Genomic DNA, 22,380 nt, shown 5'->3' with positions numbered 1-22,380 from the left:
CTCTGGCTGCTGCTCCCCCTGCTTGTATACTTCCTCTCTATCAAATAAATAAATAAAATCTTTTTTAAAAACCCCAATTAATTAAAAGATAAACAACAAACTCTAAAGAAGTATTTGGATCAAATTACAAAGGGTTTTATGAGACATGTTGATTCAATGAATCATCGAGAAAAGCAGTAACAGATCAATAGAACGCTCGGTGAGGAACGCAAATAGAAATCTTAAAAGAATAAATACTCCCAAGGCATTTTGAAAGATACTTTGCTTTTTGACCACAGTGTTGAAGTCCTAAGTGTGCCTGAATTCACGAATTAATATTTCCACAGGGTCTAAACTCTGTGTACAGCATAGCTTTTATGGGGCTACATGCCCTAAACTCGGTCCTGCTTGAGATGCAACATGGCCCCATTAATGGCTGCACTGGTCCCTCTGAGGAGTGCTGGCTCCAGGGTTCCAAGCTAGTGGCCATGGTTGGGAAGGGTTGGGGGCTCCAAAGAGACAGGGAGGGGAAAGTACTGAGATCTCAACCTCTCACTGATAGGACTTCTGGAGACGACACAGACTGAGCTACCTTACTTGGCCTTTAGTTTTCCAAGTGGCATTTCTTACCTTCTTGGTCTCCTCCTCACTCCTAAATCCAGTGTGGAGCCCACGAGTCTGACTTACACCCTCAGAGCTGGCAATGAGAAGTACACAGAGGACATAAAAAGGTACTTCTCAATTCCTTTCTGCCTTTCTCCTTTCATTCAGATGCCCTGAAGAAACCCGGAAGTGCCCTCAGATTACTTGGATGGTGTCGGAGGTATCTACAAAGACTGGACTAAGGTAACAGAAACATAAAAACGCAGCAGTTCTGTTATTTTACCACAGGACTGGAATGAAGACTGATAAGAATGATGAGTTGAGGCACTGGCTGACAGGCTGAGCGAGGGGAGCCTGCTGGAAATGAAGAGGGTAGCCAGGATGGCCTGAAGGCCATCTTCCACCACACTAGTCCTGCCTCTGCATAGGCCAGGGGGTTTTGGGGGGAGGGTCTCAGAAGTGACCCAGAATTGGGAGAGAGAAGGAATGGCTGTACATTTATAATTGATCAGAAGTGACAGAGAAGGGCCACGTAAACCTGGATGAAAGGGATTTAAAGCAGAGATGACTGTACGTTCACACTGTCTTTAAATGCATTTAAATTTATCCATCGTTAGAGGAGCCTAGCGGCTTTCCTGGAGAACACAGCACCACTGCTGTGTTTCCTTTTAAAACACAGGGCAGAGTCATAAAGGAGTATCTTGCATAAACGCAGTGCTTCCCGTGGCCCCTGAAGAGCTCGTGCTCTGTGTTGCTTCTCCAATGGCGGAATCAGTAAAGGTTCCCTCACAGCCCGTCACCCAACTCTTTCTAGAGCCCCAGCAAACAGGGAAGCCATAAACAGTAAATGAGAACTCAGAAAGATCTCTGGGGCCCCTCCTACATGCTGGGGGCCAACACTACGGATCTGCACCCCGGGCTCTTTCTACAACATCAGGCAGCTGCCCAGAAATTCCTTCATCTGAAGGTGAATCTGTGCCCTGGGGACAGAAAAGGGCCTCTATCCTGAGAAGCGCCATCAAATTTCACATTGGGTGGGGGGGTCACAGAACCCTCGATTCGGGGACAGGCGTTAGCTCTGAGACCTGGTTTGTTGGGCTTCTTCTCATCAAGAGCAACAGACCTCTGGGCAGGGCGGAAGAGGCCTTTTGGGAGCATGGCCACCTGGCTCTCCTCTTTCTACAGTTCCTTGTGCTCCCACAGAGCCAGGGACTTCCTCCCGGGCCAACCGGTGGACTATGATGAAGTCACTGATGCATGCCGTAGTTCAGATCTGCCAGTCTGTTTCTCAAATGCCCGTTCCTGCCCTTGAAGTGACTGAACTTGAAGCAGGACCATCTATGTTATTTTCACATGAGCGAGCTTCAAGTTCCTGCCATCTGAGCATTCTGGAGTCGGTTTCTTCCCATGTAAAACAGAGACCACGTCCCACTCCTAGAGACTTGGCACCTTCCATTCAAGTCTCTGCCTTTCCAACCCTGCCACCACCTAGTGCGTCCTCCCTCGGGAATACTTCATTCTCCACACGTATTTACTCGTTTCCTCACTTCCCGAACCTGCACCCCTGTCCCCTGGCGATTCCTATATACCTTTCAGGTCTCGGCGTAAAAACATCACAGTTCCGGAAAGGCTTTGCAGACTCCCCAGTCCCCACCAGGTCTGATCCCCTGCTTTACAGAATCTTGTGTCACCCTGAATTCCCATTTGCTTTGTCCACTAGGTCAGGGGTCCAACACCCACTGCCTGCAGGCCAAGTCAGTTCACAGCCTGTTTTTTAAATAAAGTTTGACTGGAACACACCCATCCCTGTTCACAGGGGGTGCTGACGGCTGCTTTCAGACTGTTATCAGCAGAGCGGAGTGGCTGTCCCATAGACTGCAGAGCCCACAAAGCCTGCCATATTTATCATCTGGTAAAAATGTTGCTGACCCCCGGTCTAGACTGCAGGATTTTTGAAGACAGGGTCACGTATCCCCAAGGTCTATGACAGAGCCTTACTCTAAGAGTGCTCCTTTGGTATTAGAAGAACGAATAAATGAACACAAGCACAAATAAAATCACACTGAAGAGCCAAGGAACTGGACCCTGATGGTCTCAAAGAAGGAAAAAAGTGCACATTCTCTATATATCTGATTGTTTATTGAGAACTACTTCCAAATATGAATCCTAATTTTAAACCCAAATCCCCTGAAATAAAATGGTATTAAAATATTTTTCATTTAATCCAAAACTACTTTCAGGCTTCTGAAATTTTAATCCGTTGTCCAGTACTGGACCCTATAAGGTGAGACATCCTTTGCCCTTAGGATGTCTTGTCCTTATAGAGCAACATGGATTTTAGAGAGATAACCCTAGCCACCATGCACTGAATTTAATTTCTTAGTCACAAAAAAAGGTATCAGGGTATCAAGCACCTTTTTTTTTTAAAAACTTATTTTCATTGATGAAATTCCTACTTGGTTGTCTTACTCACATTCTGTGAGTGTCTTGCCCCGAACACTGAGCCACATGTGAATCATAAATCCATAAATAGAAGGAATGAATAGATATTAGCTGTGACATATTGTGGAAATCCTTATACTGAGGGGCGAGCTGTCACCAGTTGGAGGAGCTGGAGAAAGAGAACTTTCTCTTTCAAATAGATCTTTCTATCTCAATGACAGAACATAAATAAACAATGGGTTCCTTTTATCAGGCACTGAAGGTACTGGAAAAATGGTCCTTCTTGTGTGAGGAAGGAGATTTAGGATGCACATATAAATCATGGAACTAAATCCCTGCCCACCGCTCAGATGACACACACGTCAGCTTACATCCCCAGTTACGTTGTAATGGCGGGCCTCATGCGAGCATATGGGTTGGTGTGCGGGTACCTCAGGGAAGAACCGTGGAGAAGCTTAATATTCTAAATAGAAATGAACAGCCTGACAATGGGCAAGACAGTTCATTCCAACTTTTGCCTAAAGGGCTAAATTAATTGTGTTCTGCTAGTTACCATACCACTTGATTGAAAAAAAATATATATACCACCCCACAAATCCCAAGAGGAGCAGCACATTAGGGAACAGACACATTAATGGCATGAGAAATGAAAGCGCATCCAAAGGATCCTTTGATGCCAGGACTGAAATATGAACACAGCCTAAGAATGCCATCAGGTCAGCACTGAAAATTAAATCTGATCTCACATGATTGCTCTACTCGGTTTTTATCGATAGAATTTTCTTTTAAGTGCCACCCTGTAAGTCATAACTCTTCTTCCCTTTTGCCTCCCCACCCCTCCCAAAGAAGAAGAAGAAGAAAAAAAAAACCCAAACAGGGATCATTAAGGGAAGCCACAGTGCACTGCAGAGCTGGGTGGAGACCCAGAGAGCTGCTCTGGGGTAGGGGGTGGAGGCACAGGTCAGGGCATCAATGGGCTGATTGGAACCTGGAATAATCACCCGCAATGTGTTTATTAAACAACTTATGGCTCAGGGTGCTCATTAGGCTTTGCACAAAGGGCTTTTATTGTGTTACAGATTGAAGAGTACAAGATAGCACCAAAGCAATTCAGTACATCTGTGGGTTATTTATACACAGCCGAGGTTAGCTAAATGGCGTCTGCATACCCTGTATTTCACCGATCCACACAAAATCAGGAGGGAACAGCTCAGGTAACTCAAGGTATTCTTATGTAAAGAATATTCCCATTAGAAAATATAATTTAGCAACAAAGAATATTTATAAATTTACTTTTCTGTGTGGTTCTTCCATATTCTCAAGTTCCCTGGATTCATGGAAACATTCAGAAAAATAAAATTATCTTCTTAGAAGCCATTGATGTAGACCGTTTGCATCTGAGTAAACTAGAAATTTATCTTGAGGAAGTTAATGTCATCATCTCCCAAATTTAAGAAACAGTATTTGGCAACCAGATGTAATGTGAAGCCTAGGGGAAGCTGTCTGAACCATGGGGCAGGACGTTCTCATATTAGAGAAAGACATCCCAGAACCAGGAATATCTTGGCCAAGAAAAGATTCTAGTGGGTTTTTTCTTTTAGTTATAAACTGATCACATTGCTCCAAAAGTTATATATTAACTATATATAATCCTGTAAGCTCACTTAAGGTAGAAGCAGCTTGCTAATGTCACTGGAAAACAAAGGCTAAATAGACATTTCAAGTCATTAGGGACACTACATTCTTCTAAAATAAGAGTGTTCTTATTGTTGGCTTCTGCCATAGTAACCCAAGTGCTAGGGCCAAGATGTTCCATGACTCATGGCTTTATTTGAAAGCAAATACAGTCAAATCCATCACATTCTTGACCTGAAGTTATGATGTGATGTAGCAAAAAAGAGAAACGACCCATTACATTATTTAAAAATATAAATCCCTTCTGGAAAATGCTTTCCTAAGAGCTCAGAGTAGACCTAACGGAGCAAAAAGTAAAAATATGCGCCAAGTGATGTGCAAATGAATCCTCCAGGTGGCGCTCTAACAGCGATGGACCCTCCTTCCAGCGACCCCCTGCACAGCTAGGTCTCATGCGGCTGGGCAGGGCAGAGGGGCTTCCTCCCTGTGGAAGTGGGCAGCAATGCTCCCTGGTGCCCCTCACAGCTCCCATGGCAAGCAACAGGGAGGAAGCCAACTGCATGGCCAGCAAAGCAGTCATTTGCCGATGGCATTTTTCAACTTGGTCAATAATGGTATTGCTAAAGACTTTAATAGGCCAAATAGGGCCCCAAATGCCAGTTTTCTGTCTCCTCTGCAAGGTAGCCCTTCTACACAATTGCCCAGTCCCGAATTAGGATCTGACACTGACCCAAAGGAAAGATTTCCATACCCTAAATCCCCTCTGCTCCTGTTGTAGAATCTTCCGCTCTACCCAGGGCAGAGGAGCTCCCTGGGAGAGAGAGAAGAACTGCAGTGCACTGCTGCCGGCACTATGGGAATGAGAAAGCGTGAGGTCTAGATACACAGGTCGCTGTCTTCCAGTAAGTGGGAGAAATTCTTTAATGGCAACTGCGTTCTATGAAATAGTTTGTGCTTTGGGAAAATCGGACGCATAATGTCCGGCTTCAGAACTCCAGAGATCACTCAAGAGATGACAGGGAGGGAAGCTGGCCAGGCAAAGGCTCAGATGGCGGAAGGGGCCTGCAATGGATCAGGGTGACATAGCAGAGGGAGTGTGGGCACACATGCAGGCGTTAGGCGGACAGAGCATTCCAGCGGTAAGTGATATAGATCAGCACTATAAAGAGAATATGGACAAGACAGAAGCTTAGAAGGTCCCTGGAGCGGAGGGCAGAAGTTGGTGGTGGGGGTTTCTCCCCAAGTGCCAGCAGAGTGTCAACAGTCTTTCGAATGTGATGAAAGTCCGACTGCAGGATGTCATACGGAGAGCAGAGGTCGGCCTATTCCGTGGGCAGCCATTAGAACAGAAAGAGACAGTGCATACAATTAAAAATACACAGAAGAACAGCTGGAAAGAAGCACACATTTCTGGTTACTAGCAAATGGCAAGAGTAACCCCTTATTTCAAGCAGGTAAAACCCATTCCACCATCAAAGATTTTTCTTAACCCATTACAAAAGAAAAGCAGCATACCCAACGTGTTTTCTGCAAACAGCACAAAGAAATCCTCTACTAAGGAATGCCATCACTAAGGAATGGCACATTCTGCAATTTATAGGTCATTCTGGCATTGAAACGGTTTGAATATTTCAGTGTTATCACATGCTCACCAAGGGCATAAAAATAAGAGCTTTTCACTAGGGACACTGAGGACATAACCTTACCTAAGGGAAAAATATAAACTTCCAAGTTGAGTCCCCACCTGTCCTCACCATTCTCAATGTGGTTTTCAGCCTGGTTTACGAAGACTGAATGAATATAAGTGAGTTCTCGCTGATAGGTGATACGTACATCTAATTTTTTTCTTGTTTTAAGGGTTATTGATTAAACTCTGGGGAATGCTGGTTTTAATTATGTTCCTAACACGTGTCAGAAAGTACATTAAATTTCATGTTTTTGCAGCCACCCATAAGCCAAAGTCTAGAGGAGCCTTCCTAGATGTGCAGTTAGAATGAAAGTGCACGCCCACATGGGGCTGTTAGGTGAATTTCTTCACCACTAAACAGGTACAGTGGGGCACAAGTCTTCTGAGTCGGCCTCTGGATATCTGCAGCTGGATAGCTACAGCAAACCGTTTCCTGACTCAATGAGTTCCTCAACTGGAAACGACCACAGTTTACCATTCATTAATAGTGGTTATAACTAATAGGTCAGTAGGAAAGAGAAGTAGTTTTGTGTCCAAATTAAAAAAAAACTGAAAATATTTATATTTTATAAATGCAGCTTTATTTCAAAATTGGCAAAGCATTTAAAAAATATGTAATCTATATTTTATAACATATTTTGCCATAGTTTTACCCTTTATTTTAGCCTCATTGCGAAGGCAGATGCAAATCGTGGAGCCACTGAAAGATTCTAAGATATGAGATGCTGTCTTGCTTATATCCTCTGAAATTAGCTTGATGCCCTCAGATAAATAGGAATACTACAATAGCAAGTGGGATGAATAAGGTGAAAAGCATTCAACTCTTATTTTAATTTATGAAGGTAGAGATGCAGCTGTGAAGGATAGACTTTTTAAAGATATCAAGTCTCCTTAATATTCTATACAGATAATGCATCTTTTCTAAGTGGATTTGGAGGAATCAAATTACCACTGTTACTTTCCTAAGAATTAAAACAGCTACACATAGATTTGATTTCACTGGGAGAGAGAGGCGGGTCACGGACGAAGCAGATGGGGAAACATCTAAAGAAAGAAGTTTTTATTGCAATCAGAATTTTCTATTGCAATGCTGGGCTTTAACCAGTGAAATCTGAGCAAAGCAGACTAAGACAGAAGGCATCGACAGACTGAAATGTGATTTTTACAAAAGTGGGTATTTCCATGTTAAAAGCAAATCATTCTACCTCTAGGGTGTATTTTAATACATTTCCTGGAACCCTGTGGGAAATGTCTGGCCTGCAACCTGGCAGTACCATCGAAGAACTTGAATCAGATTGTCCTTGTCGTGTTCTTCAGGAGCACACGTCTCAGACGGGGAACCAAAACACAACACTCTTCTCTGCCTGGAATTAATTTCATGATGCCACAGATTCTGGGGTTAATTCAGATTAAAGTGGGTAGGGGCTAGACTCACAGTCCACAGTGGCTGGTTTAAACTAAATCATCATCTCTAAAGGAAAAGGCATGGGTCTAAGGTCATCTGGTAGGCAAAAACTGGAATCCCTGTAACCGGGAGAGTGCAGGCTGCTGGGGCCCTCTCTTACCTGTTCTCTGATTCTGTCCCTCATCCCTCAGCAGCCCTTGGGGCAGCCTCTGAGGGAATGCTGGGGTAGAAACCAGGGCTGAAACCACTGGGAGAAATGAATTTTCTGACCCTTATGCCTACCAAATTACAGTCGTAATGAGAGGGACTTAGGGATTATACATTTCTTATCTTACAGTTAAAATAGGAAAATGCTAAAAAGGAAGAAATTTTAAAGAGACAATTAAGGAGGCCAAATTTCACTCAAAATTTTAGTAATGACTGCAGGCATTTGAAAAACACAGTTAACATAATCAGAGTCCTCAGAACAAGTGTGGATGCTAATTCCCACTACAGAGAACAGAAATCACAGTCGCCAGAGGTTAACTGATTCTCTTAGAGTCAACTCAAAAATGTGTGACTAAGGTTACTATTAAAAGATTAGCCCAGTTTCCCCGAATACTATGGACACAAACAGAAATGTAGACAGATCAGGCAAAAGATCTGGTTTATAAACGTTGTGAGCGTCATATAGTCTAAATTCTAGGAAATTTAGAATATATTCAATTTATTTAAATATAATTTTAATTTTTAAGGTCAACACCTAAAAAGTATTTTTTTTTTTTAAATCCAAGATAACAAGGATCAGGAATGTTGATAGTAATTCTGAACATTTAAAGTGCTGATGAGGGACGCCTGGGTGGCTCAGTTGGTTAAGCAGCTGCCTTCAGCTCAGGTCATGATCCCAGCGTCCTGGGATCGAGTCCCGCATCAGGTTCCTTCCTCGGCGGGGAGCCTGCTTCTCCCTCTGCCTCTGCCTGCCATTCTGTCTGCCTTTGCTCGCTCTCTCTCCCTCTCTCTCTGATAAATAAATAAAATTTTAAATAAAATAAAATAAAATAAAGTGCTGATGGACAAGGTATAAAATCTGGAGGGGTGGGGTGAGGTAATGAAGGATTTCTAGAATTTTCTCCAAATATCTGAGAACTAATCATCAATTTTAAGGACTTATAGGAAAACTGTTATTATCAGTAAACTACTTTATCTAGAATTGTAACTGAAGGTGCTGCTTTTAAAATGTTTTTTCTTGGGGTGCCTGGGTGGCTCAGTCAGTTAAGTGTCTGCCTTTGGCTCAGGTCCTGATTCCAGGATCCTGGGATTAAGTCCTACATCAGGCTCCTTGCTGCGTGGGGAGCCTGCTTCCCCCTCAGCTTGCCACTCCCTCTGCTTGTGAGTGCTCTCTCTCTGACAAATAAAATCTTTAAAAAAGAATAAAAAGGTTTATTCTCAACAATGCGCATATGAACTGCTGACCACAGGCGACCCTGCTATCAGGAGACACACAGTGGGAAAGGAGTCTTATTTTCTCAATGGTAAACACATACTACTTGTTAAGAAATGCACCTGATTTTACACACTGGAGACTGACCCTTTTTAATAAATTATGAATTTAAAAACTGCTGTTAATAAAATAATAAATGTGCCAGTCTACACCTCTGGTTATCTGACCTCAAGACTAACCAATATAAATAGAAAATTAAACTTTGTAATAATAATCTCATCCCATCCCCCCAAAATTATTTATTAGTTATGATTTAATTGATGCTAAAGTTACTGATTAGGGGGAAGAAAAGAGGCATAAAGCTCAAAGAGAAAGAATTCATTTCTCCTATTCTCACAAGATTAAAGCAACAACAAAAAAGAGTTGCATATTCAATTTATAGAATGTACGTCAATTAAAAAAATTCAGAGTAGTTACAAATTTCCTAAAACCTCACTGACAGTAGGGAAGTTACTACTGTTACTTTCAGATATCACTATCTCGTTACAAAAAAACAACAAAAGGCAAATATGAAAGGTATTGCAAAGAAGACTCGGCCACCATGTCAACTCTGTCAACTCAGTCACAATGTCAACTTGATCAACCACTTAGGTCAACATGATCATTGTCAGAATCTGAATGTTCTCTAGGATTTTATTTTTAACTCCATTTGGCCCATGCAGAAGCTGAGGGATCCCCTGCGGTCTCGCAAGCCCCTGGCCTCTGTGCTGCCCAGGCAGGCGGGGGCCCAAGGAGTCTTCCACTAAGAGGAGCTGCTGCCCAAATCCTCTTCTCTACTTCTCCTCTGCAGACAGTAATGACTATGAAGTTCCCTCCTCCTCTAAAGAGAGCAAATGTCTTAAATTAAGAACCTTGCTCCTTAGAGAGGTCTGAGGGCAAGGCTACTTATTTAAAACCGAGTAGAAAAATGTCCCTGGTGAGCCAAACAAATACCTATTTTCTAATACTTTTAATGCTTCATAAATCAGATGTTTCTTTGGACCTGCGACAACACTAATAAGAGCCCCACACTGCCCTCAATTTGAATCAACTTGGAAACCCCCAGTTGCCAACCACGAATCTTCTACAAGTTTACAGGCCAAGGAAAGAAGCCTCAGTGTGTTCATTAAGGGCCTCACGAGTCCGAGGGTTAACCAAACTCAGAGTCTTGGGTGATGCAAAGAATGTATCCTCAAGAGTTTGAGAGCCCACCAAGGGTAGTAGGCCTGTCTTCAAGGTTGAGCTGATGCTGCAGCGCTCCAGAAGTCAAAGACGGCCTGCACCGTCTGACCACTGGCCTCATTACGGCAAGGAGCTCTGGGTGGTGCCAGCACCACCACCCAACCCCCAGATTTCCCCAGGCTCCCTGATGCACCCGCGGTTAATCCTTCTTTTTTTGCCGAATAGGCCCCCTAAGCAGGGGAAGCAATTACAGAGCTGCAGGATACCGATGAGCTTTCATGGAATCTACAGCTCAAAGCACTCTGGGAGTCCGAGGATTTCCAGACTGTGTTTAACAATAGGATATCTTTCTCCTCAAAGAGAATGGTAGCTGGGAATCCACTATAGAATATGGGCAAAGGAGAAACTGCTCTGGCGGATGCAAAGGAGCTGGAATGATCTGTAGTCTCCTCCCCTGCCCTTGGCTTTCCCTCACCTGTGCTGGCTACTGGAAAGACTCCGAGGCTCTGAAGAACGTGGTTGGAATTTACTGCAGCACCTGCTGTCTGCAGAGGGGGGCGCTCAGGCACAGAGAGCAGGGTTCCAACGCCAGATCCGCAGCTACACAGCTGCTAGCCTGAGCTTTGGAAAGGGGTTCACCTCTCCCCACTTTAGTTTCCTCAGAGTGTAGCCATCAAACATTTACCTCCAACCCTCCACAGTGAGCATGTAAGATGACTGCCTGCATGAGAAGTCCTCAATGAATGGTTAACTGCTGCACAGTTTAAGGAGCTGGCCTCAGGGCACAGAATTTGTTACCAGCACCTGTAGAGGTAATTGACCCCAAACCTCTGTATTCTCTCTCTCTGCTCACAGATCCCCTTCACCCACTCACTCTTCTCCTTCCGGGTTATGTTTGCTCTGTTTGTGTCCCTTTTGTGGAGGAAGTGGTCTCAAAACCAAAACCCCAACGCACCCGAAATGAGCAGCAGGAGGGAAAATGACTTACACTGAAATAATTATTGGAAGGGATGTCATCCCCTCCACTGAGAAAGAAACTTGCCCGCGAGTGCTACTTCCGGTTCATTTTTAAGGACCTCTCCTTGGCAATCTCATTAGCAAGCCTCTACCTCATAGCAAATTAATAGCAAGTTAATTCTCCTGTTATCCTAACAGAATTGCTCCAGGTCCCCATTGCTAATATCTTTCTGTGATATCTTCTCTCCATCAGTAGCAGCTGCTGTTCCAAATTCTGTCTGTTCCCCTGACTATGGAGCCAAGGGGACAGAGCTGGCCTTAACCAGACATCACAAATAACACCCAGAGGTCTAGAGTTGCCTTACCTGTCCTCATATGCTAACCTCCTGCAAGTATGCTGACCGCAACCCATTTGAAGAAGGCACATTTAAAGGTAATCCACACCAGAGTGAAATGCTTCATGAACCTTGACCCACCCTGCGGCACAGAGCTAGGACTGTGTCCACCGGGACTTCTAAGGAAAATATAATGAACTAGAACAATTGGAACATTTTTAGAATGAATTCCATCCCTTCAGATTCTTTTTTTTTCAGATTCTTTTATATGTAAAAACTTAACTACCCAGTGCTCAGCAACCACATTCCACAAAATTGTATCAGGGGCCAGTACTGGCCTTTGTCTTGGAGCTTCCAACAGTGATTCCATGACAAAGGACACCAAATGCAGAGCTTAGAGCACATCTGTGACCTTCTAGTCTCTACCGGGTGATTCATCACTGTCAATTAGTATGGAGCTTATTTATAAACTATAGAATTCACCACCTCTGTGACTTAAGAATGTCTGTGAGAAGCTAAGTAATGGAAGAAAGAAAGCAGGAAAAGCTTACACTGAGGAATTAACTGTCTGTGACTAGGAAATCAATGACTATTTTGTTCCCCAAATATGAAGTGTGATGCAATTAAGAAAATGTAATGGCATAGGTTCTCTCTCTTTCTATCTTTTTTTTTTTTTTTTTGGTACCAGTCTTTTCAAATGTCTGATCATATATGGAGAATTTCTGCACTTAGGCTTGTGATATAATTTTTTAATGCAAATAATTAATTGTAGTGTGCCACATACACATTATAACATCAACCCCCTTCAGTAGTGCAAGAAATGTATCTGAAGGAATCATTCCACCCCTCCCCCAACTCACTATCCTATGTCCAGATGACAAGATTTCCTCATTTCCAATCATGTATTCCTCGTTACTTCTGTGAGATGAAAGCAAGCTCCCTTGTGTGTACAGGGAGATCTGCCAATTACCTTCCAACAGCATTTCTAGTTTTCCATGTGAACACTCCTTCCTTAATTTAATATATGTCCTTAAGAAGTTCAATTGCTAACTAACCAACAGAATTTTTCTGGTAGCAAAAAGCTTAATGTAACTGTAGTCACTGGTAAAATGCTATTGGATTATCCATCAGGATGGATATATGTGTACACACACACACACGCAAGCATACATACAACCACACATACACATTATACAGGATGAAAACTTGAAGGTCTCCTCAAATCTTAAAAAAAAATGTCAAAAATGGCATAAGTAATGTATTTGTTACTAAGCATAGCTGAATGGGACCCTGGCAAGAAAGGTTATTTATTCCCTGTAACTCAATCTTCTCAGAAATTATGAACTGCTGATTAGTGCCATGGGACATGGGGCTAGAGGCATATTTCAGAAATTATGATACATTTTTCGGTGCATATTATGTTAATTTAATTTCCTTTTCCCTACTTTAAAAGAAAATTGCAATTACCAATCTTTACTCATAACACTTGGTTAAGGGCATCTACATTTCATTTTGTACCACCAGAAGCCAAAAAAATTTTCCGAGTTTAAAAACATCACAAGGGATTAGGTCATAACTCACCAGTGCTTTCTAGCACAGACACAAATAACTTCTGAAACTTGGTATGATAGTTTTGATTCGCACATGGAAATCTTATTACCCCAGGATGGGATCACATTATTAAAAATAGCATGTATAGGAAGTTTTAAAAATATTTGAAGCCAACAAATAATACACAGGTAATACGGACACACAGATTCACACTGTTGAAAGACATCTGGATTGATCACAAAGACATTTAGTCCATCATATAAAGATTATACTCTTTTTAAACATGAATTTACAAGACTTGTCTTTATGGATATAGTTCTGACATAATGATGCTTTAATAGGTCTCTCCTTGTCTTCAAATAAGATGAAAAAAAATTACACCACTAACCCCTGACCTTCGAATCTTAACAAGCTAAAAGAGGGAGGGAGGGAAGAAGGAAGGGGGGGGAGGGAAGGTGGAGGGAAAAGGGGAAAAATGGGAGGAAAGAGAATAACCCTTTCTTAATTCCAATACCTAACTCCAATCACTGAAGAGAATTATGTTACAGTGTAATTCCTTCACATATTCATAAACAGTATTTCATGACGGAATTTGTAGTTACTTTGTCTTTGGCAGACAGGAAAACACAGAAGAAAATTTTTTAAAAATGGAATTTTCTGTGCATTTCCGTTTATCACAATGATGATGAATTTCTCAACTTACCCCCCAATACTGAGTGGACTGGCTTTTGTCTCCTGAAGAAATCATTTTATGTTACTCATAGCGAAGTCCTCTAAAAGCCCCAAATTAGCCATCAGGCTGAGTGAGGCCAGGACTGAGCTTGGGAGAAAGGAAAGTAGCCAAGTATAGTTGGGCTGCCTATAGGGAACGCCAGTTGGGTCGACGGCGGACTAACGGGGGGAAACGGAACTGCAAACAGGTAACAGATTATAAAGCAACATGCAAACATTGTTATTATTATTGGTAAAAATTAATTATAATAATAACAATAGTTATAACATTTTCAACATTGATCATTTGATCCACACAACCAAAATGCAACTATATGGAATGGAAATCAACAGATTAGTAGTCAACTACAGGTCTGCTTTGCCTAAGAGCTGTGGATAAGGAAAACCAATAGCTCCAAAATTCTTCCCTGTGGAACCTGCTAGAAGGCTCACCGAAGCCGCAATAGTTTCTGCTCTTGGAGTAGAGATTCAAGCTGACTATTTTGCATTTGTTTCAAAACCTTAAGGAAATTATATTCTCTTTTCCCTCAGTATTGACCCTACCACTTCAAGCCATTTTAATTTCATTTCAATAGAGGAATTTAAACTAAAATTTTATATAACTTATTTAATAGTATTCCTTAAGAAAGACTGAGACTAAAAAGCATGTGCAAAGCTATACATCCATTCAGTGGATTCAAACACGTTTATTAAAGGAAATCTGCACCAAAACACAGTTCTGGGACTAAGTTTGACGTTACCTCTGGTACTCCTAATTTTCGGCATGCTTCCAAAAAGTTTTCCACATTTCTTCTGCATTTGGCCATGCTAAGTTTGGGCTAGAAATACAAATATGCAGAAATAATGAATTATTAAGAGAGAAATAATTTTATTAACAGGTTAAATTTTAAACTTTCTAATGCCACAACTAACACATGTTCATGGGAGGAAAAATATATATGCAAAAAGAAGACAATAAATATCATCTAGAAACATCTACCTAGAGATAAGAATTATTAAGATTTTGGATTCTATTCTTCCAGACATTGTATATGCTGTGATGTGTGTATATGTGTGTGTGTATAAAGATGTAAGTAAATGGGGCACCTGACTCATTCTACGACGTTGCCTGGGTTTAGGGTAGAAAAGCACTTGCTATAAATACAATAGTTAGAGATTCAACCACACCATGGGCTGAAGAGTCAAAATGGCACCAACCTGGTATACAGAAAATGGACAATAGTAGTTTTGCGAATGAAAAATTAGACTGCTTAATGTTGACAATAATGTGGTTAGAAAAGGCACCCAGTGCTGTCAGGGCAGTGATGATGGTGCAAACAGAGGGTTTCCCAGGGGTCAGATACTCTGCTCCGGGCTAAGTGTGTACCTGTGGAAGCCAAACATGCAAGCCACATGGTCGCTTAGCTCTAGTCCAGTGGGAACTATTGGTAAGCTGAAGGAGATTACAGTACAGTATGGTATAGGTCTTGGTTGTGACATGACGATAAGGAGGGTAAAAAAAAGCAGGGAAAAGAATCTAACTCCGTTCTATAGGGTCAAGAATAGCTTAGCTCCGGAGATGTTGAAGTAGGGAGAAATGGGAGCCTGCATGGTGAGCTTCAAGGTGAGGGGATGTGGAGAGAGGGTAGGGAGCAGCCTTCTGCATTAGAGAGCACAGCCTGCGCAGACACTGCACGGACAGTGAGGGCTCGGACCAGGACCCAAGCAGGCTCCAACGTGCAGCACGGCCAGGCTGCTCAGAGGAGCTCTGAGACACTCACTCAAGAATGTTTGCTAAGTGGACATTTGGAAACAGCCCGTATCTCTAAAAAGGAAAACTGTGATATGAAAACATAAGCTAAAATATCTTACAGTTATTAAAATGGGTATTTATGAAGGAATTTTGATGGCATGAGGAAACTCTAGATTTTGGTAAGTTTTAAAAACTACTAAAAGGTATCCACGAGGAGCTCGGAATTCAGGAACAACTTAAATGCAGAAAGGATGCTAGTAGTTTGTAGAGAATCCAAAATGTTAACAGTGGTCTTCGGCTTATGGAATAAAGACTGCTGGGTTTTTTGGTTTTTTTTTTCCTTCCCCCGGAGTTTCTGTATTTTCTCTTGTTGGGCATTATTTCCCGTTATTTTTTCAATTAAAAAAAAATTATTTAACAAGGGAAATAGGGGCTCTTGAGCAGCTCAGGCAGTTAAGTGCCTGACTTCACTCAAGTCATGATCTCAGGGTTCTGGGATCAAGTCCCACATCGGACTCTCTGCTCACTGGGGAGTCTGCTCCTCCCTCTGCCTCGGCCCCACCCCGTGCTCCCACTCTCTCTCTCTCCCCATCTCAAATAGATAAGTAAAAATCTTTAAAGTAAATAAATAAAAAAGAAAATAGGTCGACAATCAAAAGATTTCTAGATGAATGCAGCATGTCCTGAAGGCTTAATATAAAAATGCTTAGTACACAATTCAGATTCACTATGAATAATACAATTATAGATTCAAATTGGAAGCTATGAGGAGTCATAGTTTCTCATAATTTGGGAACAATTATGAAATAAGAATTTGGCATAGAAAACACTGGAAAATTTCATACTGGATTCTAGGACAGAATTTGCTGCCCAAACTAAGGTAAGCTTGAGACAGATTTGAAAGAGAAGACAAACTCATCTTTTTCCCCCTATGATTTCCTTTTTTTCTTTTTAAGATTTTATTTATTTATATAAGAGAGAGAGCGAGCATGCACATGAATGGGGGGTGGCAGGTGGAGGGAGAGGCAGACTCCCTGCTGAGCGTGGAGCCAGACATGGGGGGCTCAGTCACAGGACCCTAAGATCATGACCTGAGCCCATGGCAGAGTGACTGAGCCCCCCAGGCGGCCCCCCATGCTTTTATGAGGTAAATGTGGTAAAACTTTTCAAAGGGAAAATGTGTTCCACAATATAGAAAGGAAACTGACAGCTGGAATGAGATCCTCAGCTACCTAATGCCAAGAGAAAAGAAAGCACAAAAAATACCACTATGACCTTCTTAATGCCCATCAGCCAATGTGATGAGCACTGGGTGTTACACACAACTGACGAATGATTGAACACTACATCTGAAACTACTGACGTACTATGTGTTGGCTAATTGAATTTAAATTAAAAAGAGAAAAAAAAAAGGTAATGCTATGGTAAGGCTTTCCTGGGAGGAAGGCAGGGAGAAGAACGTTCATCATGTGGTATTCTATGAGCACTGGGCCTTGAAATTAGGGGCTCCGAATTTTTCGAAAATCTGCTCTACAAACACCAATAACAATGGCTTGCATTGTGCCTTATTTTATCCTCACAGGAACATTTCCATGACAGAGAACAAATCAAGGTAAAAAGAGGTTAAATACTTGCCTGAAGGGGCACCTGGGTGGCTCAGTGGGTTAAATCCTCTGCCTTGGGCTCAGGTCATGATCCCAGGGTCTTGGGACAGAGCCTGAACCTCACATCCAGCACTCTGCTCAGTGGGGAGCCTGCTTCCCTCCCTCTCTCTCTCTGCCTGCCTCTCTGCCTACTTGTGATCTCTGTCTGTCAAATGAATAAATAAAATCTTTAAAATAAATAAATAAATAGATAGATAGATAGATAAATAAATAAATACCTGCCTGAAGTCATATGGCTTATAAGTAGATGTGGCATTTGTACCCAAACCCTGCATTCTTAGCCCTTAAACTCTTCCTCCTTTCTTTTTTTTTTTAAGATTTTTTTTTTTTAAGATTTTTTTTTTAAAATTTATCAGAGAGAGAGGGGGAGAGAGCGTGCACAGGCAGACAGAATGGCAGGCAGAGGGAGAAGCAGGCTCCCTGCTGAGCAAGAAGCCCGATGTGGGACTCGATCCCAGGACGCTGGGATCATGACCTGAGCTGAAGGCAGCTGCTTAACCAACTGAGCCACCCAGGCGTCCCAACTCTTCCTCCTTTCTTAATGAACAGTGAAGGGTGTGGACAGAAATTCTTCTTTCTTGTCCTCATGCCTGAACCTGACCTAGCCTCCAGAGACAAGCTGATCCCTGATTCCCAACCCTCATCTGAATGACCATAAAATGGACTTGGTAGCTCCCTTCAGGGTGGAAAGAAACACGCTATGTGATCTCCAGGCAGAGGCTCCCACCTCTAGCTTCATCTCCCCTACAGCAGAGATGAGGACTTTTTTCTTTTTAAGGTTTTATTTATTTATTTGACAGAGAGAGACAGTGAGAGAGGGAATACAAGCAGGGGGAGTGGGAGAGGGAGAAGCAGGCTTCCCGCCAAAGCAGGGAGCCCGACAAGGGGCTTGATCCCAGGACACGGGGCTTGATCCCAGGACTCTGGGATCATAACCGGAGCTGAAGGCAGCTGCTTAACGACTGAGCCACCCAGGCACCCCAGAGATGAGGATTTTTAAGCCATTAGCAGAGTCTCGCAAATCCGCCTTTCTCACTACTGTCCTGGCAACTCGTGTACCTTGAGCAAAGGGAGGCATTGAGGAATCGTTGAATTAATGCCCAGCTGACCAACCTCTGGCTTGATGGGTTATTTAAAATGTCATTTTACATAGAACCCACATCTTTTCAGAGTCATCCTAAATTCTTCAGTGACTAATAAAGGAATGAGAGTCCACTTATTTTTATTTTTTATTTTCTTAAGATTTTATTTGAGAGAGCGAGCGAGAGAGCAAGAGCATGACAGGGGAGAAGGTCAGAGGGAGAAGCAGACTGGAGCTGGGAGCCCAATGTGGGGATGAGACTTCAGGATCATGACCTGAGCCAAAGGCAGTTGCTTAACCAACTGAGCCACCCCAGCATCCCAAGACATTCCATTTAGCAGAGAAGCCACCAACCAAAAAAAGCTGTCTGGAAAGACTCCTCACTGTTTAAGTAACCCCTAGTGAGAAATGAATCTTTACATCCGTACAGCCATAAAAGTTAGCACCCCAACCAGTAATTCCTTTAACGTGATGTGCTTTATCTTTGAAATAAATTCTTTTCTTTTTATTTACATATTTATATATTTTCCCCTTTTTGGTAGATTGCTGCTTCATTTAGAGCTTTTTCTTTCCTGCTCTTCTATGTTGAGATCCTGAGGGACCCTGCTGGCATCTTTAACAAGCAACACTGTACTCCAAAATTTGTCTTATGTGGATGTTAGTTTCCCTTTATCTGGTGTTACTTACAACTGCTGGCGAGGGGACGTGGATGCTTGCAACTGAACGCGGGCGGATGTGATTGACCAGGTGGCAGAGAACCACACCGTCCATGAGTGCGGCCCCCAGGTCTTCATGCAGGCTGACCTTGAGTCTCATCTCGATGCTCTGGGAGAGGAATCAGAGGGAATCCAGTTGTCAACAGGCAACAGAGGGTCAAATACAGTGTTTATGAATTGAGACATTAACTTCATTATGAGGAGAAGAATAGGAACACTTAGAAAACACTTTCATTATCTAACTTTTTCCAACAGATATTGTAGTAAAAATCCTGCTGTAGAAAAACAAATCCAACTGTGCCTAATATTTTTAGTAGGTTGAGTGAATGGGATAATGGAATTACTTCTGGAGTTCAATGTTGCCTCAGCCTTGGCTATGGAAATACAAAACCAGAATGAGGTGATCAATGGAAAGCAGGTCCAACTGGTTCTGACAGTCTGCCAGGAGTAGAGGAGGGATAAAGGGATACTTTTCTCTTAGACTTTGTTTTTGCTGAGAATCAATTTTTTGACTTTAAAAAAACTGAATTTTCCGTTTTGAGATCATTACAAATTCATACCTGGTGACAAGAAATAATAGAGATCCTGTGGACCCTTCACCCCATTTCCGCTGAAGGCAACAACTTGCAGAAACATACCAGAGTACCACAGCAGGATGCTGATGTGGATACAGTCAGAATCTGAGCTATTTCCATGACCACCTTCCTAATGGTGCATCTCTACAGCCACACCCACCTCACTCCCACCTGGAGTATTGCTTCAGCCCTGCTGTCCTTTGCCTTTCCTTCAAGGCTCCCATGACATGAATATTGGCCATCTGCTACACTCCCTCAGGTCCCTGAGGCTGCTCAGTTATTCTCCATCTGTTTCTCTCTGTTGTTCAGACTAGGCAACCTCTATCACTTCACTGTCACCTCCATTCTGCAGTGGAGCCCCTCCGCTGGGCTTTTTGTTTGGGATAACATGTTTTTCAGCCCTTTACTTCCACTGGGCTCTTCTTTAGGTCTTCTCTTTCTTTGTTAAAGAGTCTCTCTTTCTTTACTGACGTGCTCTACTATTCCTCTTTGTTTCAACCATGTTTGTAATTGCTTGTTGGAGCACTGTTATCAAGCAATTTTTGTCAGGTAATCCTAACATCTCTGCCGTATTACTGCTGTCAGCTGTTGACTATCTTTTTGCATTCAATTTGAAATCTTCTGGTTCTTGCTAGGATGACTGACTTTTTTGTTGAAACTTGGACATTTGCCTATTATGTTAGGAGACTCAAGATTCTATTTAAACCTTCAGTTTTAACTGGCTTTTGGGGACACTGCTCTGGCAGGAAATGGGGGTTACTATCTTATTACCACTGGGCAAATGCAGATATCTATGCTTCCCACTTGATGTCAATTAACTTGATGGAGGGAAGTTCTAACTGCTGGATGCAGGTGGAAATCCCAAGTCCCATGTAGTCTCCATTGACGCCATGGTAGGAGATGGGCTTGTTCCCAGCTAGCATGGAGGAGACTCCTGGCTCCTGTTTTGGTCTTCTCTGATACCACCAACCAGGGGTGGAAGTAGAGCCTGCTCCATCTTTGCTGCTGGCATGGATAAGGGAGGAGCCACAGAATTTTTGGATGTTTAGCTGGAGTAAAGCATTTATTGTCTAAAGGTTTTTATCTTGCTAGGTTCTTCCTTTCTTGGTACTTTGGCTAAGATAAGCAAGCTTTTGGGTGGCCTTTTAAAAGAAATTGTGCCCAACAGCATTTCTGGGTTTCCAACTACTTCAGCTCCAGGTCTGAGCTATATGAGGCAAAAAATGAAAACCCACAGAACTCACCACTGTGTCATTTCTATTCCTGAGGGCCCCTGGCCAGTCTGCTGTCTTCTCTCTACCTTTCCGAGTATCCTTATGTTTATTTTGTATGTTATGTCCGTGGTTTTTACTTGTACTTAGTGAGGGAAATAGGGAAAAGTAGGTTTGTTCAATCTTCTCAGAAGTAGAAGTAGAGAAATTAACTTTTTAAACTTCAAATACAAATTTCTATTTTGTAACAGTGGTTCCTATTAAATGGATAACAGCCAAAGAAAGAATGACTTAATTTGGAGATTTGGAATAAATGAAGTGCTAGAAAACCAGTGCATAATACAGCATCATGTAATTCCTTTTCAGAACATTCTTGTGTGTAGACACCTACCTTTCTTCTCCATACTCTTTCAGTCCCTTATTTTACATCATAAATGAAAATGTAAACAACAAATATAACCCAAACTTTAAGATAATATCGTGTCACTCTTTGAGAGGCATCTCTCAGTTTCGATCTTATATTTTACCTACCTCTGAAAATTCACCTCCCAAACTTACAGCATATGCAAATGCTCTAGGCATACGACAGAGGTCTGACTTTTTCCCTGTGACTAATAAGCCACCCACAGTGACTTAAAGTGGTGGTAAAAGGTTTCTGCGTTTTTAATTCTTTCCTCCTGACTACCTGCTAAATCATATATAAAGAATCATCTGTAACAACACAGATGGGGACCTACCTTAATTTAGTTTAATTTTATTTATGGGATTCATTTCTCATTTGCAGAACTCACTGCCCTCTGAAATTATGTTTATTTTTTTCCTCCTTATTTACCATCTATTCTCATAGACTATAGGTTCCCTAAGAGTAGGGACCTTTATGTTCTCTCCTCTACCCATCTCCTAGAATACTGCCCGGCACACAGAGGCAGTCAGTAACCATCTGCGAGTGAAGGGAGAAGATGTTACCTAAAATCTATCCCCTCTAGCCTTTCTTACACTCTTCTGGGTCATGGCTACGGTACTTCTCCTTGAATATAAAGAACTTATAAAGCAATTCATGACGTACTGACTTTACTAACTAATACCAATGTGTTCTCTGACCCAGGGACTGCTATTTGATCTCTCATATGTTCATGTATGAGCTCTCTCGCTAGATACAAAGACCATGAGGATAGACAAACAGCTACAGAATGCCCACCAGAAGCTGTGTGGGAACAGAAATGCAAACAATAAGGCAGCCATGTTCCCTGCCATTGCCAAGCTTAAAATCTTCATTGGAAAGACTAGTGCAAGACTTCATCCTGGATAGGAACTCAAATGCTTTGCTTGAGTAACTAATTACAAAGTTCTCATCAGTTGGGATGCAAAGTAGGGTAACGATGAACATCTTTAAATTAATGGAATATTATTGCTAAGCAGAAGAATGACAGTGTA

At 42.2% G+C, this 22,380-nt stretch overlaps 1 protein-coding gene across 4 annotated transcripts in view; it reads right to left on the bottom strand.

The window, feature by feature from the left end:
* The window catches only part of LRCH1 (leucine rich repeats and calponin homology domain containing 1), a 201,253-nt gene that overhangs the window by 4,749 nt on the left and 174,124 nt on the right, over window positions 1-22,380 (bottom strand). For 2 of the 4 annotated variants that reach the window (XM_059144225.1, XM_059144227.1), the window contains 3 exons: window positions 19,132-19,269; window positions 14,708-14,785; window positions 5,410-5,981 (listed from right to left, as the gene is read on the bottom strand). In XM_059144225.1, coding sequence (XP_059000208.1) covers window positions 5,775-5,981; window positions 14,708-14,785; window positions 19,132-19,269 — 423 coding nt within the window. In that variant the 3' untranslated portion in view covers window positions 5,410-5,774. Of the gene's footprint in view, window positions 1-5,409; window positions 5,982-14,707; window positions 14,786-19,131; window positions 19,270-22,380 lie in introns of those variants that run through there. The other 2 variants (XM_059144226.1, XM_059144228.1) reach the window with 1 other exon arrangement.

The sequence above is a fragment of the Mustela lutreola genome, chromosome 13, assembly GCF_030435805.1.
Source record: "Mustela lutreola isolate mMusLut2 chromosome 13, mMusLut2.pri, whole genome shotgun sequence".
Lineage (NCBI taxonomy): Eukaryota > Metazoa > Chordata > Mammalia > Carnivora > Mustelidae > Mustela > Mustela lutreola.
Note: the sequence above shows the minus strand (reverse complement) of the source record. Positions and strands in the feature narration are given on the sequence as shown.